Raw genomic sequence first — 17,384 nt, 5'->3', positions numbered from 1 at the left:
AGGAGCAGCATCCTCTTCCTCGGCTGGACGGCCTCTTCGTGCAGCTAAACGTGAGCTCAAGGTGACCCCTTGGTACTGGAACCCCAGCTCCTTGCCGTGGACAGTTAGCATTGCAGGGAAATGAAGCGCGATTTTGTGATAACCTGGTACAGCACAAGGGAAATTATTTAAAAAACAATGTCTTTCCCTCTAGTCACACTTCCTATTATTTTTCACGGGCAGCACAGTTCCCGTTCACAGAGGTGAGAGGAATGTTCAGATCTGAGACCAGGAAACACAGCTGATGTGGTTTTAAAATGCGGGATGACCTGCTGAAGCCGGTGTGGCTCAGTGGATGGAGCGTCGGGTTCCATTCCAGTCAAGGGCATGTACCTTGGTTGTGGGCACATCCCCCATGGGGAGTGTGCAGGAGGCAGCTGGTTGATGTTTCTCTCTCATCGATGTTTCTAACTCTCTATCCCTCTCCCTTCTTCTCAGTGGAAAATCAATAAAATATATTTAATAAAAATAAAATAAAATAAAATGTGGGCGACCTGAGCGGCTCTTCTCCTTCTCCCTGTGACCGCAGGCTGCCGTGGCCGCGGCGAGGACCACACGTGCCCCCAGTGCGAGTCCAGCTTCCCCAGCGCGGAGGTCTTGGCCGAGCACCTGCACGCACTGCACCGCGCGCCCGACGGGGACAAGGAGTTCAAGTGCAAGCCCTGCGGAAAGACCTTCCCCGTGCGGCAGGCCCTGCAGCGACAGTGCGTACGGGAGCACAGCCCACACCACCCCGGGACCCGGCTCCCCCTGTGTGTGTGTGTGTGAGTCTGTGTGTGTGTGTGTGAGACCCTGGCTCCGTGTGTGTGTGTGTGTGTGTGTGTGCGTGTGTGTGGGGGTGGGGGTGGAAGGGAGACCTTCTCCGTGCAGCAGGCCCTGCAGCGACAGTGTGTACGGGAACACAGCCCACACCACCCTGGGACCCGGCTCCCCCTGTGTGTGTGTGTGTGTGTGAGTCTGTGTGTGTGTGTGTGAGACCCTGGCTCCGTGTGTGTGTGTGTGTGCGTGTGCGTGTGTGTGTGAGAGAGAGAGAGAGAGAGAGAGAGAGAGAGAGAGAGAGTTTGTGTGTGTGTGTGTGAGTGAGAGAGAGAGAGAGAGAGAGAGAGAGAGAGAGAGAGAGTGTGTGTGTGTGTGTGTGTGTGTGTGAGAGAGAGAGAGAGAGAGAGAGAGAGAGAGAGAGTGTGTGTGTGTGTGTGTGTGTGTGTGAGAGAGAGAGAGAGAGAGAGAGAGAGAGTGTGTGTGTGTGTGTGTGTGAGAGAGAGAGAGAGAGAGAGAGAGAGAGAGAGAGGCAGACATGGGCATGGGGAGGTCAGAGCCCTCCAGGGTCATTGTCCCTCATCTCCCTGTAAGGCACTGCCTTTAGGAACAGCCTGACTGTGAGTTAACAAGTCAGCGTTGCTTGTGCAAACCAGGCTTTTCCTTTTGCTCACGTGCCAGCCACTCCCAGCTCATGGGTTTGTTCAATGGAGCTCAGACTCTCACAGCGTAGCTGGTGCGTGGCGTGGAGGTGACGGGTCACGCTCAGTGGTCTGTGCTGTTCCTGCCGACACCAGGGCCAGGAATGTGAGACACAGAGCTCAGGGCGCCACGCAGGCAGGGACTGTGCGGAGGCAGCTCAGGTCCCGCCACCGTGAGGATCCCTCCGGGGCGTGACGCTGCGATGGCGTGACTGGTCCACCCAGCGCTCCGCACCCTCTGTCCCTGGTTCATAGTGAACAGCCCGCGAGCTTGTTCTTTCCCGTCAGCGTTTGACGGGGCCAGGATCACCAGCAGGGAGGACCTGGGTGCATGTATCTGGGAACGTTTATTTTGAACAGAACAGCATTGGCACGTGAGCAAGCACTCTTCAGCAGAGGCTCAGGGTTTTATCCGCTCATTCACTGAGGAAATTCCGAAAGCGGCCCGATCCTCAGTCATCCCCGATGGTCACACATCCACATCGGCTCCTGAAACCTGAGATGAGGGTTTCTGCCCAACACTTAAAACTTACATTTACGCTAAATTTTTACAATAACAAGAGATTAATCATTTGGAAATTCCATTATAGGCTCTCACACACACACACACTGGCTGCACACTTTCAGCAGAGGTTAGCACTGCGTTCCCGCCAGCTCTTACTGGATTCGGTGTGATGGATTCCACACCTGAGCCGGCTCTGACAGTCACACTCAGGACCCATCCCAATCCCGAAGGCCACAGGCGAGGTGAGAGGGAGAGCATGCTGCTGGCCGTGCAGAGCAGACCCATTCTCATCATCTTGTTCCCCGCCCTCTCCCCATCAGTGCTCTCCAGTGTCCGGCCAGGGCCAGCCCGAAGGACTCCTCCTCCGGAAGCTTCCAGTGTTCCGTCTGCAGTGCGCCCTTCAGCTCGGCGCCCAGGTGTGTGGGGAGCAGAGGCCGCTGGGTCACTGGGTCCCTGTGTCCCTGAGGAGTGACGCTTTGGGCCTCTCCGTGCTTCAGCTTCGGCCACAGGCTGACATGCTGTCCCTGTCCGCCCTGTAACACAGGCGCTGACCCCGAGCGGAGGGGGTGGCACGCTGACCTCAAGCTGGGGGTGGGGGTGGGACACAAGCTCCAAAGCCTCTGGCCCCCCTCCCCAGCTGCGAGCAGCACCAGGCGGCCTGCAGGAGCAAAGCCAGGTTCGTGTGCAAGGCCGGCAGCTGCGGGAAGAGGCTCAAGAGCCGGGAGGCCCTGAGGAAGCACCAGGAGAACGTCCACGCAGGTGAGTCCTGCAGGGGCTGTGACAGCGGCCTCCTGGCCGAGCTGTCTGTCTGTCTGCAGCCCTTTGTTGTCTGTCTGCAGCCCTCTGTCTGTCTGCAGCCCTCTGTCTGTCTGTCTGCAGCCCTCTGTCTGTCTGTCTGCAGCCCTCTGTCTGTCTGCAGCCCTCTGTCTGTCTGTAGCCCTCTGTCCATCTGTCTGTCTGCAGCCCTCTGCCTGTCTGCAGCCCTCTGTCTGCAGTCCTCTGTCTGTCTGTCCGTCTGCAGTCCTCTGTCTGTCTGCAACCCTCTGTCTATCTGCAGTCTCTGTCTGTCTGCAGCCCTCTGTCCATCTGTCTGTCTGTCTGCAGCCCTCTGTCTGTCTGCAGTCTCTGTCTGTCTGCAGCCCTCTGTCCATCTGTCTGTCTGCAGCCCTCCGTCTGTCTGTCTGTCTGTCTGCAGTCTCTGTCTGTCTGCAGTCTCTGTCTGTCTGCAGTCTCTGTCTGTCTGTCTGTCTGTCTGCAGCCCTCTATCCATCTATCTGTCCATCTGCAGCCCTCCGTCTATCTGCAGCCCTCTATCTGTCTGTCTGTCTGTAGTCTCTGTCTGTCTATCTGCAGCCCTCTGTCCATCTGTCTGTCCATCTGCAGCCCTCCGTCTGTCTGTCTGCAACCCTCTGTCCATCTGTCTGTCCATCTGCAGCCCTCCGTCTGTCTGTCTGCAGTCCTCTGTCTGTCTGTCTGCAGCCCTCTGTCTGTCCCTGTGGGGTGGACAGCGGCCCTCCCTCCACGCGTGTGCAGCGAGGCGCTCCCCCCTCCTCCCCCCGACACCGTCTCTTTTCCGAGTCCATGTTGGCAGAATCGCTGCTTTCCTGCCGGAGTCCCTCTGCCTTCCTGTCCTCACAGGAGAATCCGCTCCTAACGCTTCTCCTCCTGCATCAGAGAGAGGACCGGCCAGCATGTGCCACGGGGGTGGTTAACTGCCGTTGGATGCTCCTGATGGCAGGGTAAACTCTCCTTCCGACGCCCCTCGTTCAGTTCTCGGTGGCATTCTGTGTCTGTTCTAGGAGACCCTAAGAAAAAGCTCGTCTGTTCTGTGTGCAACAAGAAGTGTTCTTCAGCAGCCAGCCTGCAGGAGCACAGGAAGGTCAGTGGATGAAGGTGATGCCCATCGGAGCGTGCAGTTTTTTGGTTTTTTTTGTCATGTATGGTGTCTGCCATGTACATTTATGTTGATTTTTTAAAATATTGCCATTAATCTCAGTACAAACATTTTAAAACGAAAGATGGAGATGGGGAAGAGTAACCTTTCCCAAGACGATCCTGAGTGATTGCTCAGAATCAGTGGAGCCATTTGCTGAATAGTTCCTTCCCCTGTGAGCTGGTCCTTGCTGTGTCCGGGTCTCGGGAGATCTCCGCTGGTGATGGAGAACAGCGCCCACACTGTCTCTGCGGGATGTTAGTGTCACCGATGAGCTCAGGGTGGCATTGCCTCCACGGCCGCTCCGTGCCCCTGGCTTAGCCTTTGTGAAGCCAAGGCAGCTGTGACCACTCCCCGTGGCTGGGGACAGCTAATGTCTCACAGAGGTTGGCTTCAGTATTTCACATTGCTAGTAAGTGGTGCTTAAAGAAGAGGAAGCAGAATTACATTTTCATATAGTGTAATAGCCTACGTTACTATATACTGTCCTACATCCCAGTAAGATACACTGCGGTCCTCTTTTTAAAGTATATTTTATTGATGTCACAAGGGAAGGGAGAGGAAGAGAGAGAGAGAAACATCAGGGACGAGAAGGAATCATTGGTCAGCTGCCTCCTGCAGGCCCTACGCTGGGGATGGAGCCCCCAACCTGGGCATGTGACCTGACCGGGAATCGAACTGTGACCTCCTGGTTTTTAGGTCAACACTCAACCACTGGGCCATGCCAGCCAGGCTGTGATCCTTCTTGAAAATTATTTAGTTTGGGGTTGAAATTAGTGTTATTACCCTCCGTTTCATTGGACATTTATGAACATTACTTAGCATTAGGCATAAATAAATAGCATTACTTATCATTTTCACTTTAAATCTGGTTGTTTTATTAGACCATTTTAGGAGTTTTGAAAATAGCTTTACCCTGAATTTTCCACTATAAGTAAGCTATTTAATACAAAATTGCTTTCACGCACAATAAGTGCTTTCTGTTTTATACTTGGGATAATATCAGTTCAATTCAACCTTTAAAAGTGTTTCATGATTCAGAAGCCACGAGAGTTACAAGTTTACAAATATGATTATTCTGCAGTATTTTTAAGTTTCCATTTTATAAATGCATTAATCATTTTTATGCTGTATATCCTAGTAAAAGTTTAGCATTAAAAATGAAAATAAATGTGATTTCATTTATGTGCGGCTGAGAAGGCATTATAAAGGGCATTATTCATGTGTCATAGAAACATCGCTTAGGAATATGAGCCGGCACTTACCATCTTGAGTAGACAGTGCGTGCCGTAGCCCTGCTCTGGGTGGCCCGGTGGTGGAAGGACTGCCTTCCAGAGGTCCCTGGCAGGGTCTCTCGGCACCGTGTGGCCTTCGCCGTGGGCGTGTTGTGCAGCCCGCCCGGCATTCTGAGGGACCTGGAGCTCCGAACCCACCCACCTCCTGATCAGATTAGGTGCCCTGCACCCAGGGAGCCACGTCAGCCTAGTGGGACCATGTCTCCTGCTTCTACTTGTTTCTCTCCCCTTTCCCTGCTTTTCACAACTGCCTTTGCCAACTCACCAGGAGTCAGTCTGACCAAAGAGAAGGTGGCTGCCAGCCTCTGACCTGCCGTTCGCTGGGCCAAGATTGCAGACCTGGGTTCTGTGTGCCCACTTGCTCCCTCTTTTTAGGGCCACTTGGCTCAAGGGAGCCATTCACCGGGAGACAAGGCCTGCCCTCGCACTCACTGCACACTGCCCTCCGTGCCCGGTCAGGACTTCCCATGACTTTTCTCTCTGGCAGGCCCAGCGGCTCTGCTATTATAACACACTCGTGTGATGCTTTACAGAAAGGGTCCCGTTAATTTGCACTAGCTAGATCAGCAGTGTGCAATCTTAATTTCTTTTAACGATGTGTTTACTATTAACTTAGGCTTATTGCAATTTTAATACACGTAGGATAGAAGGAACAGATTAGGGTTGAATTATAATATCCTAGAGGCCCTGTGCACAAACTTCACATCCGTCACATGGGGGCGGAGTTACCCCTCAGACTAGCCTGCATTCTCTCCAATCCCGGAACCTTTGGGGACATCCCTCTCACAATCTGGGACCACTGGCTTCTAACTGTTCACCTGCCTGCCTGCCGATCACCCCTAACTGCCCCCCCTTCCAGCCTGGTTACCCTCAACTGCCCCCACCCCCTGCCGGCCTGATTGCCCCACGCAGCCTGTTGTGATGGTCACTTAGGTTTTTATGTATAGAGATAGTTTGATTATTGCCATAGCAACTTCTGCATGTTTATACTTTTATTCAAGCTCTATACAATGTGTATGGCTTTGACAGTTTATTTAACCATCAATTTAACCTTTTGCAGGTCCACGAGATATTTAATTGTCAGGAGTGTATGAAGAAATTCATTTCGGCGAACCAGCTGAAACGCCACATGATCACCCACTCAGGTAAAAGGCATGCTTTTCACTCTCTATTGGAATCACACGGATGTGGCCTCGTCACTCTCAGGAGCGCGGAGAGGGCGGCCAAAGGCCTGGCTGGTGGTTGTGGCACAGCCATCACTAGCCGTGCAGTTCTGGGCAAGGTACTTAGCCTCTCGGACCTCAGCCTGTTTGTGGAGCTGGGGTGGCTGGTCTGAATGGCTCCAAGGATCTCCCAGGCCCCCCTTTGGTTTGCTCCTCGGTCTGCTGGAGCCGCGGTCTCTGTGTTCTCCATCTGTGACTTGGGACGCTGGCTCGGACGCTGCCCAGCTGCCGGCAGGTCACTGAGCTGGTTTCTGTGCGGGGACCCTGGAGGCCTGACCCCGGGGACTGGGGCAGCGGTGGCCGCCCCTGCATCGCGAGGTGCTGTCCTGTCTCACCGAGGTCCCGGTAGATGGTAGCAAGGTGTTTCTGTCCATTTCGAGAAGGTTCGCTTTTAAAGCCACAGTTTCGGGGTGAGCACGTCTGCGTCAGGAGTAGGACTGCACCACGGATGTTTAGAAAACCAGCTCTGAGGGTGACTTGTGCTCTGTGGAGTTCGGGAAGTCTGTGCCGTGAGGCTGTCTCAGTGTTGCTGAGTGTCCGCCTCGTCAGGAGGTAGAGACGGGTGTTCTGTCACACGGAGCTGAGTGGTGGGACGGTGCCCTCCGAGGGACTTGGTGAGAGGTGACAGCTCCTCTCCCTCGGTGTCAGTGTGAGGAGGGTGAGCACAGGGTCCACAGCTGCCCCGGGGCCTGGTGTCCCTGGGCAGGCTCCCTGCCAGCAGGAGGCAGGTCTGTCCCTTCTTCCTTCACATCCGTCACGGGCAGGTGGTCCTGGGGGAGCTCACGCCGATGAGCAGGTTTGCACGTGGACATGGGGTTCCTTCTTGGACTCTGATTATCATTGTGTCTGAGCTGCTCCGAACGCCCTGAGTATAGAGCGGGTGCGAGGGCCGGCTCCGCCTCCCTGGGACGGGCCCATCACCGGCAGACGAGGTGGAGGCCCTCCTGGCGCTTCTACCTGTCTCATTGCCGTTTCCACGCGGGTCCTCGGGGAGGGGGGCTGTGCTCCTTCGCTGACCTGGCTCTAAGGCGTCTGCACCCGCCTCCCCGCAGAGACGCGGCCGTACCGCTGTGAGATCTGCAGCAAGACCTTCAAGCGGCTGGACCAGGTGGGCGCACACCGGGTCATCCACAGCGAGGACAAGCCCTACAAGTGTAGGCGCTGTGGCAAGGGCTTCGCCCACCGGAACGTCTACAAGAACCACAAGAAGGTGAGTGGCCCGAGCTCCCCTTGCGCTGCCCCATCTCCCGTCCTTTCTCTTTGAAGCCGGTCTGTGTGTCCAGGCGGCTCTGTGTGTCCGTGTGTCTGGAGCAGCTGGAGGAGACGGTGCTGTGGCCGAGCCCTCGCTGGGCCGTGGCCTGGGACCCCGTCTCCGCCCTCGCAGAGGGTCCTCTGCCCTCTGTTCTGAGCGGCTTCCTCCCCCTCCTCCCCCTCCCTCTGGGTGGGACAGGACAGGCTGCTCATGGTCCCTGCCACATCCCCTCCCCTGCGGTGCGGGCGCCCCTACACTCCCATCTTCCTCCAGGCTCTCCGCACGCCCGTCCCTCCCGGGCCGGCCGGAGCTCCGGCTGCTCCTCTCCTGGGTCAGCCCCACCTGTGACCTCTGCCACCTGCTCTCTCCTGACCAGTCCCGAGGGATTCGCTGTTTGAACCCAGGCTTCAGACCCTCACTGAGGGCCGCTTGCTTGACCCGCACCTGGGCGTCTTTTTCTTTCTTTCTTTCTTTCTTTCTTTCTTTCTTTCTTTCTTTCTTTCTTTCTTTTATTAATTTCTCTATTGATTAAAGTATCACATATTTGTCCTCAACCACCCATCCAATCCCCCAACCCCACCCCCAGTCATGCCCCCACCCCCTATTGTTTTAATGTTAGTGTATGTGCTGCTGAAGTTAGCACCAAAATTATATTAAAATTCACTGTATTTTCTTGGAGTATGTTTAAGGTTTTATTCCAAATTGTAAAAAGAAAACAAAACCCATCAATTGAGATGAAATTTATCTTATTGTAAGGGGTGTGAAAATAGATCAAACTTTTTTCCCCCCGAGTGTCTATAAAGTTGACTAAAAACCATTTACTAAACATTTTACAGTCTTGCTATCAATTCAAAATGCCATATTTTCCTATTACTAAATGATCATATATTTTTTGTAATAAAATAAACTTATTCTTTTTTCTTTTGTTAATTTACTTCTTATTTCCACCTATCATTTTAGATTTGTCTTTTGTTTGGTTAATCCTAACTTATCTTTTCCATTGGTATTTTGTTGTTAATCCTCACCTGAGGATATTTTTCCTTTGATTTTTAGGGAGAGTGGGAGAGAGAGGGAAAGACAGAGTGAAATATCCATGTGAGAGAAACATGTCAGTTGGTTGCCTCTTGCATGAGCCCCGAGCAGGGCCTGGGCTGTGGAGGAGCCTGCAGCTGAGGTCCGTGCTCCTGACCAGAATGAACCCTGCGCTGCCTTTGGTCCACAGGCCAACGCTCTATCCACTCGGCCAAACAGGCTGAGGCTTTTACAGTGATTTTTGACTGGGAATCAAACCCATGACCCTTCTGTGTGTGGGCTGACACACTAACCACTGAGCACACCAGCCAGGCCATTTTAAACTTACATAGCACATGTGAATATCTGTAGTTTATCCTGTTTAATGAAGTATTTGTTCTTCCCAGCCTTTCTCTATATTTTTCACAACCGAAAACAGGCACGATCATACCTTTCTCAGCAACACTATGTTTATTCTATATAATAATCCTATATAATAAAAGGGTAATATGCAAATTGACCCTAAAGGCAGAATGACCCGTGGACTAGTCACTCTGAGGCTCACTCACCACCTCATAGTCCCTTCCCCCCACATCAGGCTCCAATCACCCGGTGGCGAATGGGGAACCCGGGTGGGTGGCATCGGGCCGGCTGCGGGCCGCGGGGAAGACGGTCCTGGTCACGGCCAGGCCTCACCTGTGCACGGATCTCGTGGTCGGGCCTCCTGTAGGGTATAATGTCCAGCAGACTGAGGAGATGTGCGGCCACCATGCTGTGAATGGTGACCTTCCTCTAAAGTAGGGGTGTCGAACTTAATCAGAGAAGGGGCCAAAATCTAAAATCCAGCCTAAATCGCGGGCCGAATGGTTTACTGAACAGTCATAAACTGTCATTGTGATGGAAACGCAGCAGAGTGCAGTGATGACAGCGCGGTGCGGGCCACATTGCAAGGCCTGGCGGGACGGATTTGGCCCGCGGGCCTTGTGTTTGACACATGTGCTCTAAAGCATACCCTTTGTCTTTATAGCACGTGCACCATAAAAATAATCCACTGGTTACGTGATTTACCTACCGTAATAAGAGCTCAGGGTGGCTTGTGAGTGCTGGCGGTACCTGGCCCCCCATGGTGGGACGGGGTTTTAGCCACTGGCTTGTGCCCCATGGACGCATACTGGTGTAGGATGGGAGGCAGGGTTTGGGCTCTGAGTTTCAGGTCTGGCAGGCGGTTTGCGGGTGTTGACCGGTATGTTTTGTTTGCCGTGTGTAACGATGCGTATCGCATCCGTGCCATTTGGCATTTAGCAAATCACGGGGACTGCTGGAGTCTTGGTTTTCTCATCTGTTTGTGGGGACAGAAAAAGTGTTCTTCCTTGAATTGCTGCTGGAACAAAGGGAACTAATTCATGGGAAGTGGTTCGCATGTGACACAGAATGAACATTGAATGCATCTGCGAGTGTTAATGGTAACGAGTGGCTTCCTGGTTTAACGGGGAAGCATCACCAGGACTGACCGGTCCCGGAGGTGGTCATTGACAGGGGGAGGGGAGGGGGAATGGTGGAGACGGTTGCCCAGTCGCTTCTGATGAGGTGCTGGCCCTGCAGTTGAAGCCCTGGGTGATCCAGGAGCTTTAGCCTCGAGAAATGACTCCTCTCTCGGACGAGAGCCCGAGAAACCCGTGTTGCACGCTGAGGGGTGTTTGTGGTCATGGGCACCGTTTCCTGGACCACGTATGAACACGTGTGAAACATCTAACCGGTGTGAGGATGTGAAAGGACACTGTGTGTCCCGCGCACACCGCGTGTTGGTGTGAGTGGTGTGGGTGGACGGAGGTCACCAGGAGAAGCAGGTCTTGGCTGCATTCCCGTCTCCCCTCTTTCTCACCTGGACCCCGAGCCTCGTTTCCTACGAGGATGTGCGGGCTCTGCGTCCTTCTGACTCGGTTTCTCCTCCGCAGACCCACTCCGAGGAGCGGCCGTTCCAGTGCGAGGAATGCAAGGCCCTGTTCCGGACCCCGTTCTCCCTGCACAGGCACCTGCTCATCCACAACAGTAAGTCCGCCAGGTGGCAGAGCTCTGGCCGGGGTGACCTTGCACTTCTCCTATTCCCCCCTGCCCCCCCGCCCCGGCCGAGCGGGCCCAGGAGCACAACCCAAGGAGCTGTCTGCTGTGCACACAGAACAGCAATCTGCCTCTCCTCTCCCCTCGTCCTTGTTGTTTTCCCATGGTAAGATCAACCGTTTCATGAGACAGTGTATCTTCTATCGCTCACACCATTGTCTAGTTTGGATAGAAAATATCCATGTCCTGTGAGGTCGCTTTGGAATTTGTTCTAAAACAGACATTTCGGTCCCTCTTAAATGTAACGATTTACACTCGTGGCGCCGGAATGTTCTAGAGTTTGATGGGAGGGGCGGTGGAGGGGTTCACATCCACGCCGGTCTCACCGGGCCGGCCCTCCCGGAAAACACATGGAAGGGCTAAGGAAACGGCAGAGGGGAGGGAGGGGCGGTGTTTTCAGGAGCTCACAGGCCTTTGCACTTGGGGAAGTCAGAGTTCACCTCCCACGTGACCTCTGGATGGAGAAACTGAGAGGATCGGGCGCAGGGAAGGCAGCGCGGACGGGGCTCGCGGTGCGGGGAGCAGCCCGCCCTGTGTCCACTCTGCGTCCGCTCTTCCCGCTCAGCACGCTGCTCCCATGACTCCCTTCCTGGCGTGGGTGCCGTTTCCTTTGTGTGTTAGACACATCATCCAAGGAAGTCCATCTGGCGTCACGTGAGAGCGTGTGGGAGCACACGGCACACAGCCACGTGGCTGAGAACCTCTGTCCCGGAGAGGGGGGTGAGGCAGCCGAGGGGAGAAGCGGTTGCGCTGTCGGGTGTTAGGGACCCAGAGGCTCTGGCCTCCCTGCACCCGAACGGGAGGAAATGGCATGACGAGTCCCAGTCACTCTCCTTGCTTTTAATTGAAGTTGTTTACTCCGTGGAACATCCTCCATGGTGAAATTCCTTCTGCAGATCACACTCTCATATTCCCGAGGGAAGCAGAGCCATTGCTCATTCCTGACAGCGGACGGCACAGATAAGATCGTATCTCGGAAGAAATGTTCTCTGGTCCGTAGATGTATCGAAAACATCAGAATGATAAAGATATGAAAGCTTTTATGAAAACTGAGCGTGACGATGAGAATGATAGAACGCGTGGGCTGTGACCGCGTGCCCCCAGGCCCTCGCTGCGCTGGAAGTTCTCAGCAGACTCCCCGTTCTCCTCCTGATGCAGCTGTGCGTCCCGTGAACAGCACACGGACAGTAGGCGTGTCCATCCCGTCTCCCTGTCGTTGGCAGAACAGGGTCCCTGTTCTGAGAGGAGCGGTTTTAGAACAAGGGTTTAACCAGGGAGCCTCGCTCATACCCTGAGGACTTGCAACTGTGGCTCATACTCAGGAAATTTTTCTTTGGATGGATGAAGTTTTATTTATTTTAGTTTTTTTTTATTTTTATTGATTTCAGAGAAGAAGGGAGAGAGAGATAGAAACATCAGTGATCAGAGAGAATCATGGGCCGGCTGCCTCCTGCATGCCCCACACACGGGGGATTGAGGCCACAACCCAGGCGTGTGCATGACCGGAACTGAACTGTGACCTCCTGGTTCACAGGTCGTCCCTCAACCACTGAGCCACACCGGCCAGCAAGGAATTCTCAGGAGAAGGAATCGGATGTTTTTGACTTCCTCCTGTTGGTTCTGATCCATTTGAGGCAGAGGACTGAGGTGCCCGAGGCTGGGCCTTGCCTGTGTGTTTGATATAACCTTGATTGGCACGTTGATCAGGGGTTAGGAAGCTGCATCAGGACGTGTGGTTAGATCGGCTCTAGGATTGAGCGAGGAAATGAGTGATGTAAGGAGGATGAAAGCTGGAAGCTGTACAAACAGGAGAAAACACTAGGCCGTGTCCCACACCTCAGGAAACGTGAAACCTGGCTAGCATCACTGTGTGGAGGTGGGAGCTGAGAACTCTGACCTCCGCTCAAGACAGGAGGAGAATGTGCCATCATTGATTTGGAAGTTACTGCCATTTCCTAGTATCCTGGAAGCCGAAAGGCAGGCTACCAGCCAGCTCCTTGGTTTTATAAAGGGGGTGAGGTGGGGGGGAGGGATTGGATAAATTTAAGACAAAGAAATCTGGTAAAATCAAGTAAAATCTCACACCAGGATTTTAAAACTCTGATGCGCTTTAAGGCCAAGAAATCTGGGGTTAACATGCCAGGAGAGGTGCTGCGTGGAGAGGTTTTGCTCAGAACCTCCCGTTTTGATTCTCTTGACAGTTTGATGAAAATGCTTGGGCAGGGCAATCTTGGAGGATTTAGTTTTTAATTTCTTCCAGTTCCTGATTGAGATCTGGCATAATTAACATTTGTCACCTCATGTCAACTCATCCTTCATTCTGCTCTCCTGGTTCTCTATGTTACACACACAAAAAAATGTTCAGATAAATCTAAAGCGATACTTAGAGACACACTAGGTCCCTACGGCATCACCCACCACATAGATGCACAAAGAAGCTGCGGACAGAACTCCCAGAATCCTCCCAGGCCCGTGACGCCTGCGTGGCACCCACTTGGCTTTGTCTCAAACACCGCATTTCCCCAGGCCTCCGAGAAACTCAGCGGCCGGCACTGATGAAGGACAACGAGGGAGGCAGCTGCCTCTCCCCTCCCTCCCGCCCCCTCCCACGCTGCACAGCCCCCCTTCATCTCCCCATCCCCCTTCCAAACACCCCTCTCAGTCCACCCTCCCCCTCCTCTCCCACTCCTCTCCCCCTCCCCTCTCTTCCCCCTCCCCCCCTCCTTTCCCCCTCCTCCCCCCTCCTCTTCCCCCTCCCCTCCTCCCCCCCCCCTCCTCTTCCCCCCTCCCCTCCCTCCTTCCCCCTCCCCCTCCTCTTCCCCCTCCCCTCTCCTCTTCCCCCTCCCTCCTCTTCCGCCCTCCCCCTCCTCTTCCCCCTCCCCTCCTCTTTCCCCCTCCCCTCCTCTTCTCCCTCCCCCTCCTCTCCCCCTCCCCCTCCTCTTTGTCCTCACATGTGCTTGAGGTGTGCGAGGGCCTTGCCGGCCTGAGTGGATGCTGGCTGTGAGGGAGGCACCAGGAGGCTGGGGCTGAGGCTGAAGTTTTATTTTAAAAAAAATATATTTGGTCTTGGGCTACCCTGCTAGTGGTTCTCAACCTGTGGGTCGCGAACTCACAGGTTGAGAACTGCTGCTGTAGAGCCTAAGACCGTCGGAAAACAGATATTTACATTATGATTCATTAACAGTGGCAACGGAAATAATCTTATGGTTGGGGTCACCGCCGCATGAGGAAAGTATTAAAGGGTCGCAGCAGCAGGAGGGTTGAGAGCCGCTGGCTTAGGGAGTTGGAAATGGGCACGCTGCCAGGAGGAGCTGAGGGCGGCGTTCCGTGAGCTTTAAAAAGGGCCCAGAGCTCCCTCCGTGGCTTCCCCTGCAGCCGAGGCTGTGGATGAAGGAAGGCACCGGGGTGCTAGGGCAGAAGCCGGGAGTCGCCCCTCTAGGCTCCCCTCGGCCCCCAAAGTGTCTGAGAACCTGAGCAGAACCCCCACCCTAAGGGCATGCGGGTAGCTGTGGGATTGAGGGGTGAAATGAAGGGTCTCCACCCATCTCCTCTCCCCTGGAAACTGACTTTTAAAACCAGTTGGTGGTGAAAGGGCAGAGCAAGGCTCTCAGCAGAACCTCTCTTTGTTGAAGAGCCAGCCCCATGTACACTTAGTGTTTATCTCGATGCTGGCCTTGTGCGCCACCCTTGACCAGTCAGGAGGTAGCAGGGCATACTCGTGTTTCCCCGAAAATAAGACATCCTCCGAAAATAAGACCTAGTGCAACTTTGGGAGAAAAAATTAATATAAGACACTGTCTTATTTTCGGGAAAACAGGGCATAGCTCAGACCCAGGAATGCGTTAGTCATTTCCTATCTTTGTGCCATAAGAATTGCTGTAAGTCCCAGATGTAAAACCCTGGAATAAAACCCTGACCTGCAACTGGGGTCAGCCAACTCGGGTCTGATCCTCCCCTGACCCAGACCCCGTAAAACCCTTTGTCCTGTGGAAGCTCGCTCTCTCCCCACCTCGCCGCTGCACCAGTGTATGTGGGACCGAGCTTGGGCTAGCTCGAATAAAGGCTCTGTGCTTTTGCATTGGACTCGGCTCCCGGTGGTCTTTGGGGATCACGAAATCTGGGCGTTAACAGGTGGGAACTCAGGCAATGAATTCAGCTCCACATTTCCCAGGTGCAGAGGCTGAGAGCACGAGAAGCTAAAGGGCTTCCCTGCCACGGAGTGACTCCGCAAACGTGGAGCCAGGCTCACTGTGGCCGCTCCCCTTTATGGCTGGGGTCCGTGGTGAGGGCTGTAAGGCCGCCTGTGGGGGTCAAGGCCGGCTGGTGTGTGAGGCCACCGGCAGGGCCTGCATGGCACCTCACATTCCTCTCCTGTGACCCGTTTCCAAGGCGAGAGGACCTTCAAGTGCCACCACTGTGACGCGACCTTCAAGCGGAAGGACACGCTGAACGTGCATGTGCAGGTGGTGCACGAGCGGCACAAGAAGTACCGCTGCGAGCTGTGCGCCAAGGCCTTCGTCACGCCCTCCGTGCTGCGCAGCCACCGCAAGGTGAGCCTGGGGGGAGGCGCCGTCCAGCCTGGGGCTCCGTCCCGGCCTGGGGGCTCCGTCCTGTCCCGCCCTGGGGTGCTCCGTCCCGGCCCGTACGCCCGCCGGGCCAGTGGGGCTGCCGGGGGCTGGACCGTCACCCGCCCGCGGGGTTGTTTTCAAATCCCCGCAGACACGCCGATCGGAGGGGGTTTGGAGCCAGCGGGGAGGCCGGTGACCGTGGTGAAAGTCTCACGTGACAGTAAATCACGTCCAGGCAGAAAGGGTTTGCACTGGGTCATCGCTGCCGTCTCCCTGATTAACTCACCTCTCTGGACCCCCTGCCCCGTGCAGACACACACGGGGGAGAAGGAGAAGACCTGCCCGTACTGCGGCCAGAAGTTCGCCAGCAGCGGGACGCTCCGCGTGCACATCCGCAGCCACACGGGTGAGCAGCCCAGGCCCTGAGGCCCCGGGCGGGGGTCCGGGGGAGGGCCGGGGGGAGGGCGGCAGGTGCTTCGGGGACTAGGCGTCCTAACACCACAGACCCCTCCAGACAGAGAGCTTTCTCTCCTTAAACGTCTACAAGATCCAGTCTCTTATTCTAGAACGTGTTTGAGTGAGTGGCCTTCCTCAGACGGAGTTGAGTATCTAGTGTGGACATAACCGCTCGCCGGTCGGTGTGGTGACCGGCTCACTGTGCCCGCTGTTCGCCGTTGGCGGGCAGAGGGGGCAGAGTTCCTCTCTGTGGGGCCGGGGCCTCCTCTCAGCCTCCCTCCCGTCAGCCTCCGGCAGCGGCGTCCCCAAAGGCCCTAACCTGTGGGACCCCACACCGCCCCCGACGCTGCCCCTCCGCCACGTCCACGCCCGTCGGTGCCACGGCACGTGGGTCTCTCCCTGCGTGGGGCCCTGACAGGACGCCCAGGCCGGAGAGGTGCGGGCTCGCTGAGCCGGCGGGTCTTCCCGTGTCCCCGCCGTCCCCGGCCTCCTAGGCAGTCTGCTGTCCAGCACACGGTAGTGGACCCAGGGTTCCTCCGTCCTGAGTCTCCCTCGATTCCTCTGCTCCTGAGCACAGCTCCCGCCCTCCCTCCCTCCCTCCTCTCTGTCCTTCTTTCCTCCCTTCCTTCCTCTTCAAATGACGGGCTCACGGCTTCTATATCGAAAAACAGATGTTGACTGGATACCACATCAGAATGGCCGTGGCCGTGGCCACTGTGTGTGAAGTACACACTGCTCCGGGGAGGAGCCGCCGGGTCAGCCCGTGGAGGCTGCACCCTCTCGCTGGGCCTCCCGCATGGGTCCCTGTGCGTCCCGGGTCCCAGGGGTGCCCTCTCCCCACTCTATCCAGAGAGCAGTAGAGGCGCATCTGTCCCGTGTGGCGAGGTTGGCCTGTGGCCCTGGCACGGCCAGGAGCAGCGGGCAGCGGGCAGCTGGGCAGCGAGCAGCTGGGTAGCAGTTCTGCCCCCTGCTGGGGGTCTCAGGCAGTGGCGACCAGGAGGCCCTCACTGCCCCTCACAGGAGCCACATGGTGCTCTGTTCCTCTGCTCACCTGGGCACTCAGGCTGAAGAGGCCGGCCGTGCGGGCGGGAAGGTTCCACTCAGGTGGATGAGCCTCGGACAGGACCCGGGGGCCTTTCTCAGCGGGTGGCAGGTCCCCAAGGCCACACTCACTTCCTGTCCCTGAACCCGAGGCTCAGACAGCAAAGGGCCCAGCCAGCCCAGGGAACAAGGTAATGACCTACCTAGTCAAAGAAATAGAATCCAGCTGTGGTCTCTTCTTTTTCTTCTACACAGCTGTTCTAATTATCACAAGAAGCACGGCTGGGGGCGCTCAGTGGTTGAGTGTCAACCTATGAACCAGGAAGTCATGGTTCGATTCCTGGTTGGGGTAGAGAACATACAGGAGGCAGCCAATCAGTGATTCTCATCATTGATGTTTCTACCTCTTTCTCCCTCTTCCTTTCTCTCTGAAATGAGTAAATATTTATTTTAAAAAATAACACATGAATTATAAAATGCTGTAAG

The 17,384-nt window shown here is 55.3% G+C and overlaps 1 protein-coding gene across 1 annotated transcript in view; it reads left to right on the top strand.

Annotated features, from left to right (window-relative positions):
- The window catches only part of PRDM5 (PR/SET domain 5), a 75,175-nt gene that overhangs the window by 33,449 nt on the left and 24,342 nt on the right, over positions 1-17,384 (top strand). The window contains exons 5-13 of the mRNA XM_036450417.2: positions 569-743; positions 2,322-2,417; positions 2,639-2,760; positions 3,801-3,880; positions 6,290-6,374; positions 7,505-7,662; positions 10,671-10,764; positions 15,223-15,383; positions 15,714-15,807. Coding sequence (XP_036306310.1) covers positions 569-743; positions 2,322-2,417; positions 2,639-2,760; positions 3,801-3,880; positions 6,290-6,374; positions 7,505-7,662; positions 10,671-10,764; positions 15,223-15,383; positions 15,714-15,807 — 1,065 coding nt within the window. The remainder of the gene's footprint in view (positions 1-568; positions 744-2,321; positions 2,418-2,638; positions 2,761-3,800; positions 3,881-6,289; positions 6,375-7,504; positions 7,663-10,670; positions 10,765-15,222; positions 15,384-15,713; positions 15,808-17,384) is intronic.

This window comes from Pipistrellus kuhlii, unplaced genomic scaffold (assembly GCF_014108245.1).
Source record: "Pipistrellus kuhlii isolate mPipKuh1 unplaced genomic scaffold, mPipKuh1.p scaffold_m20_p_21, whole genome shotgun sequence".
Classification (NCBI taxonomy): domain Eukaryota; kingdom Metazoa; phylum Chordata; class Mammalia; order Chiroptera; family Vespertilionidae; genus Pipistrellus; species Pipistrellus kuhlii.
The sequence above is the reverse complement of the archived record's forward strand: the minus strand, read 5'-3'. Positions and strand labels throughout refer to the sequence as shown.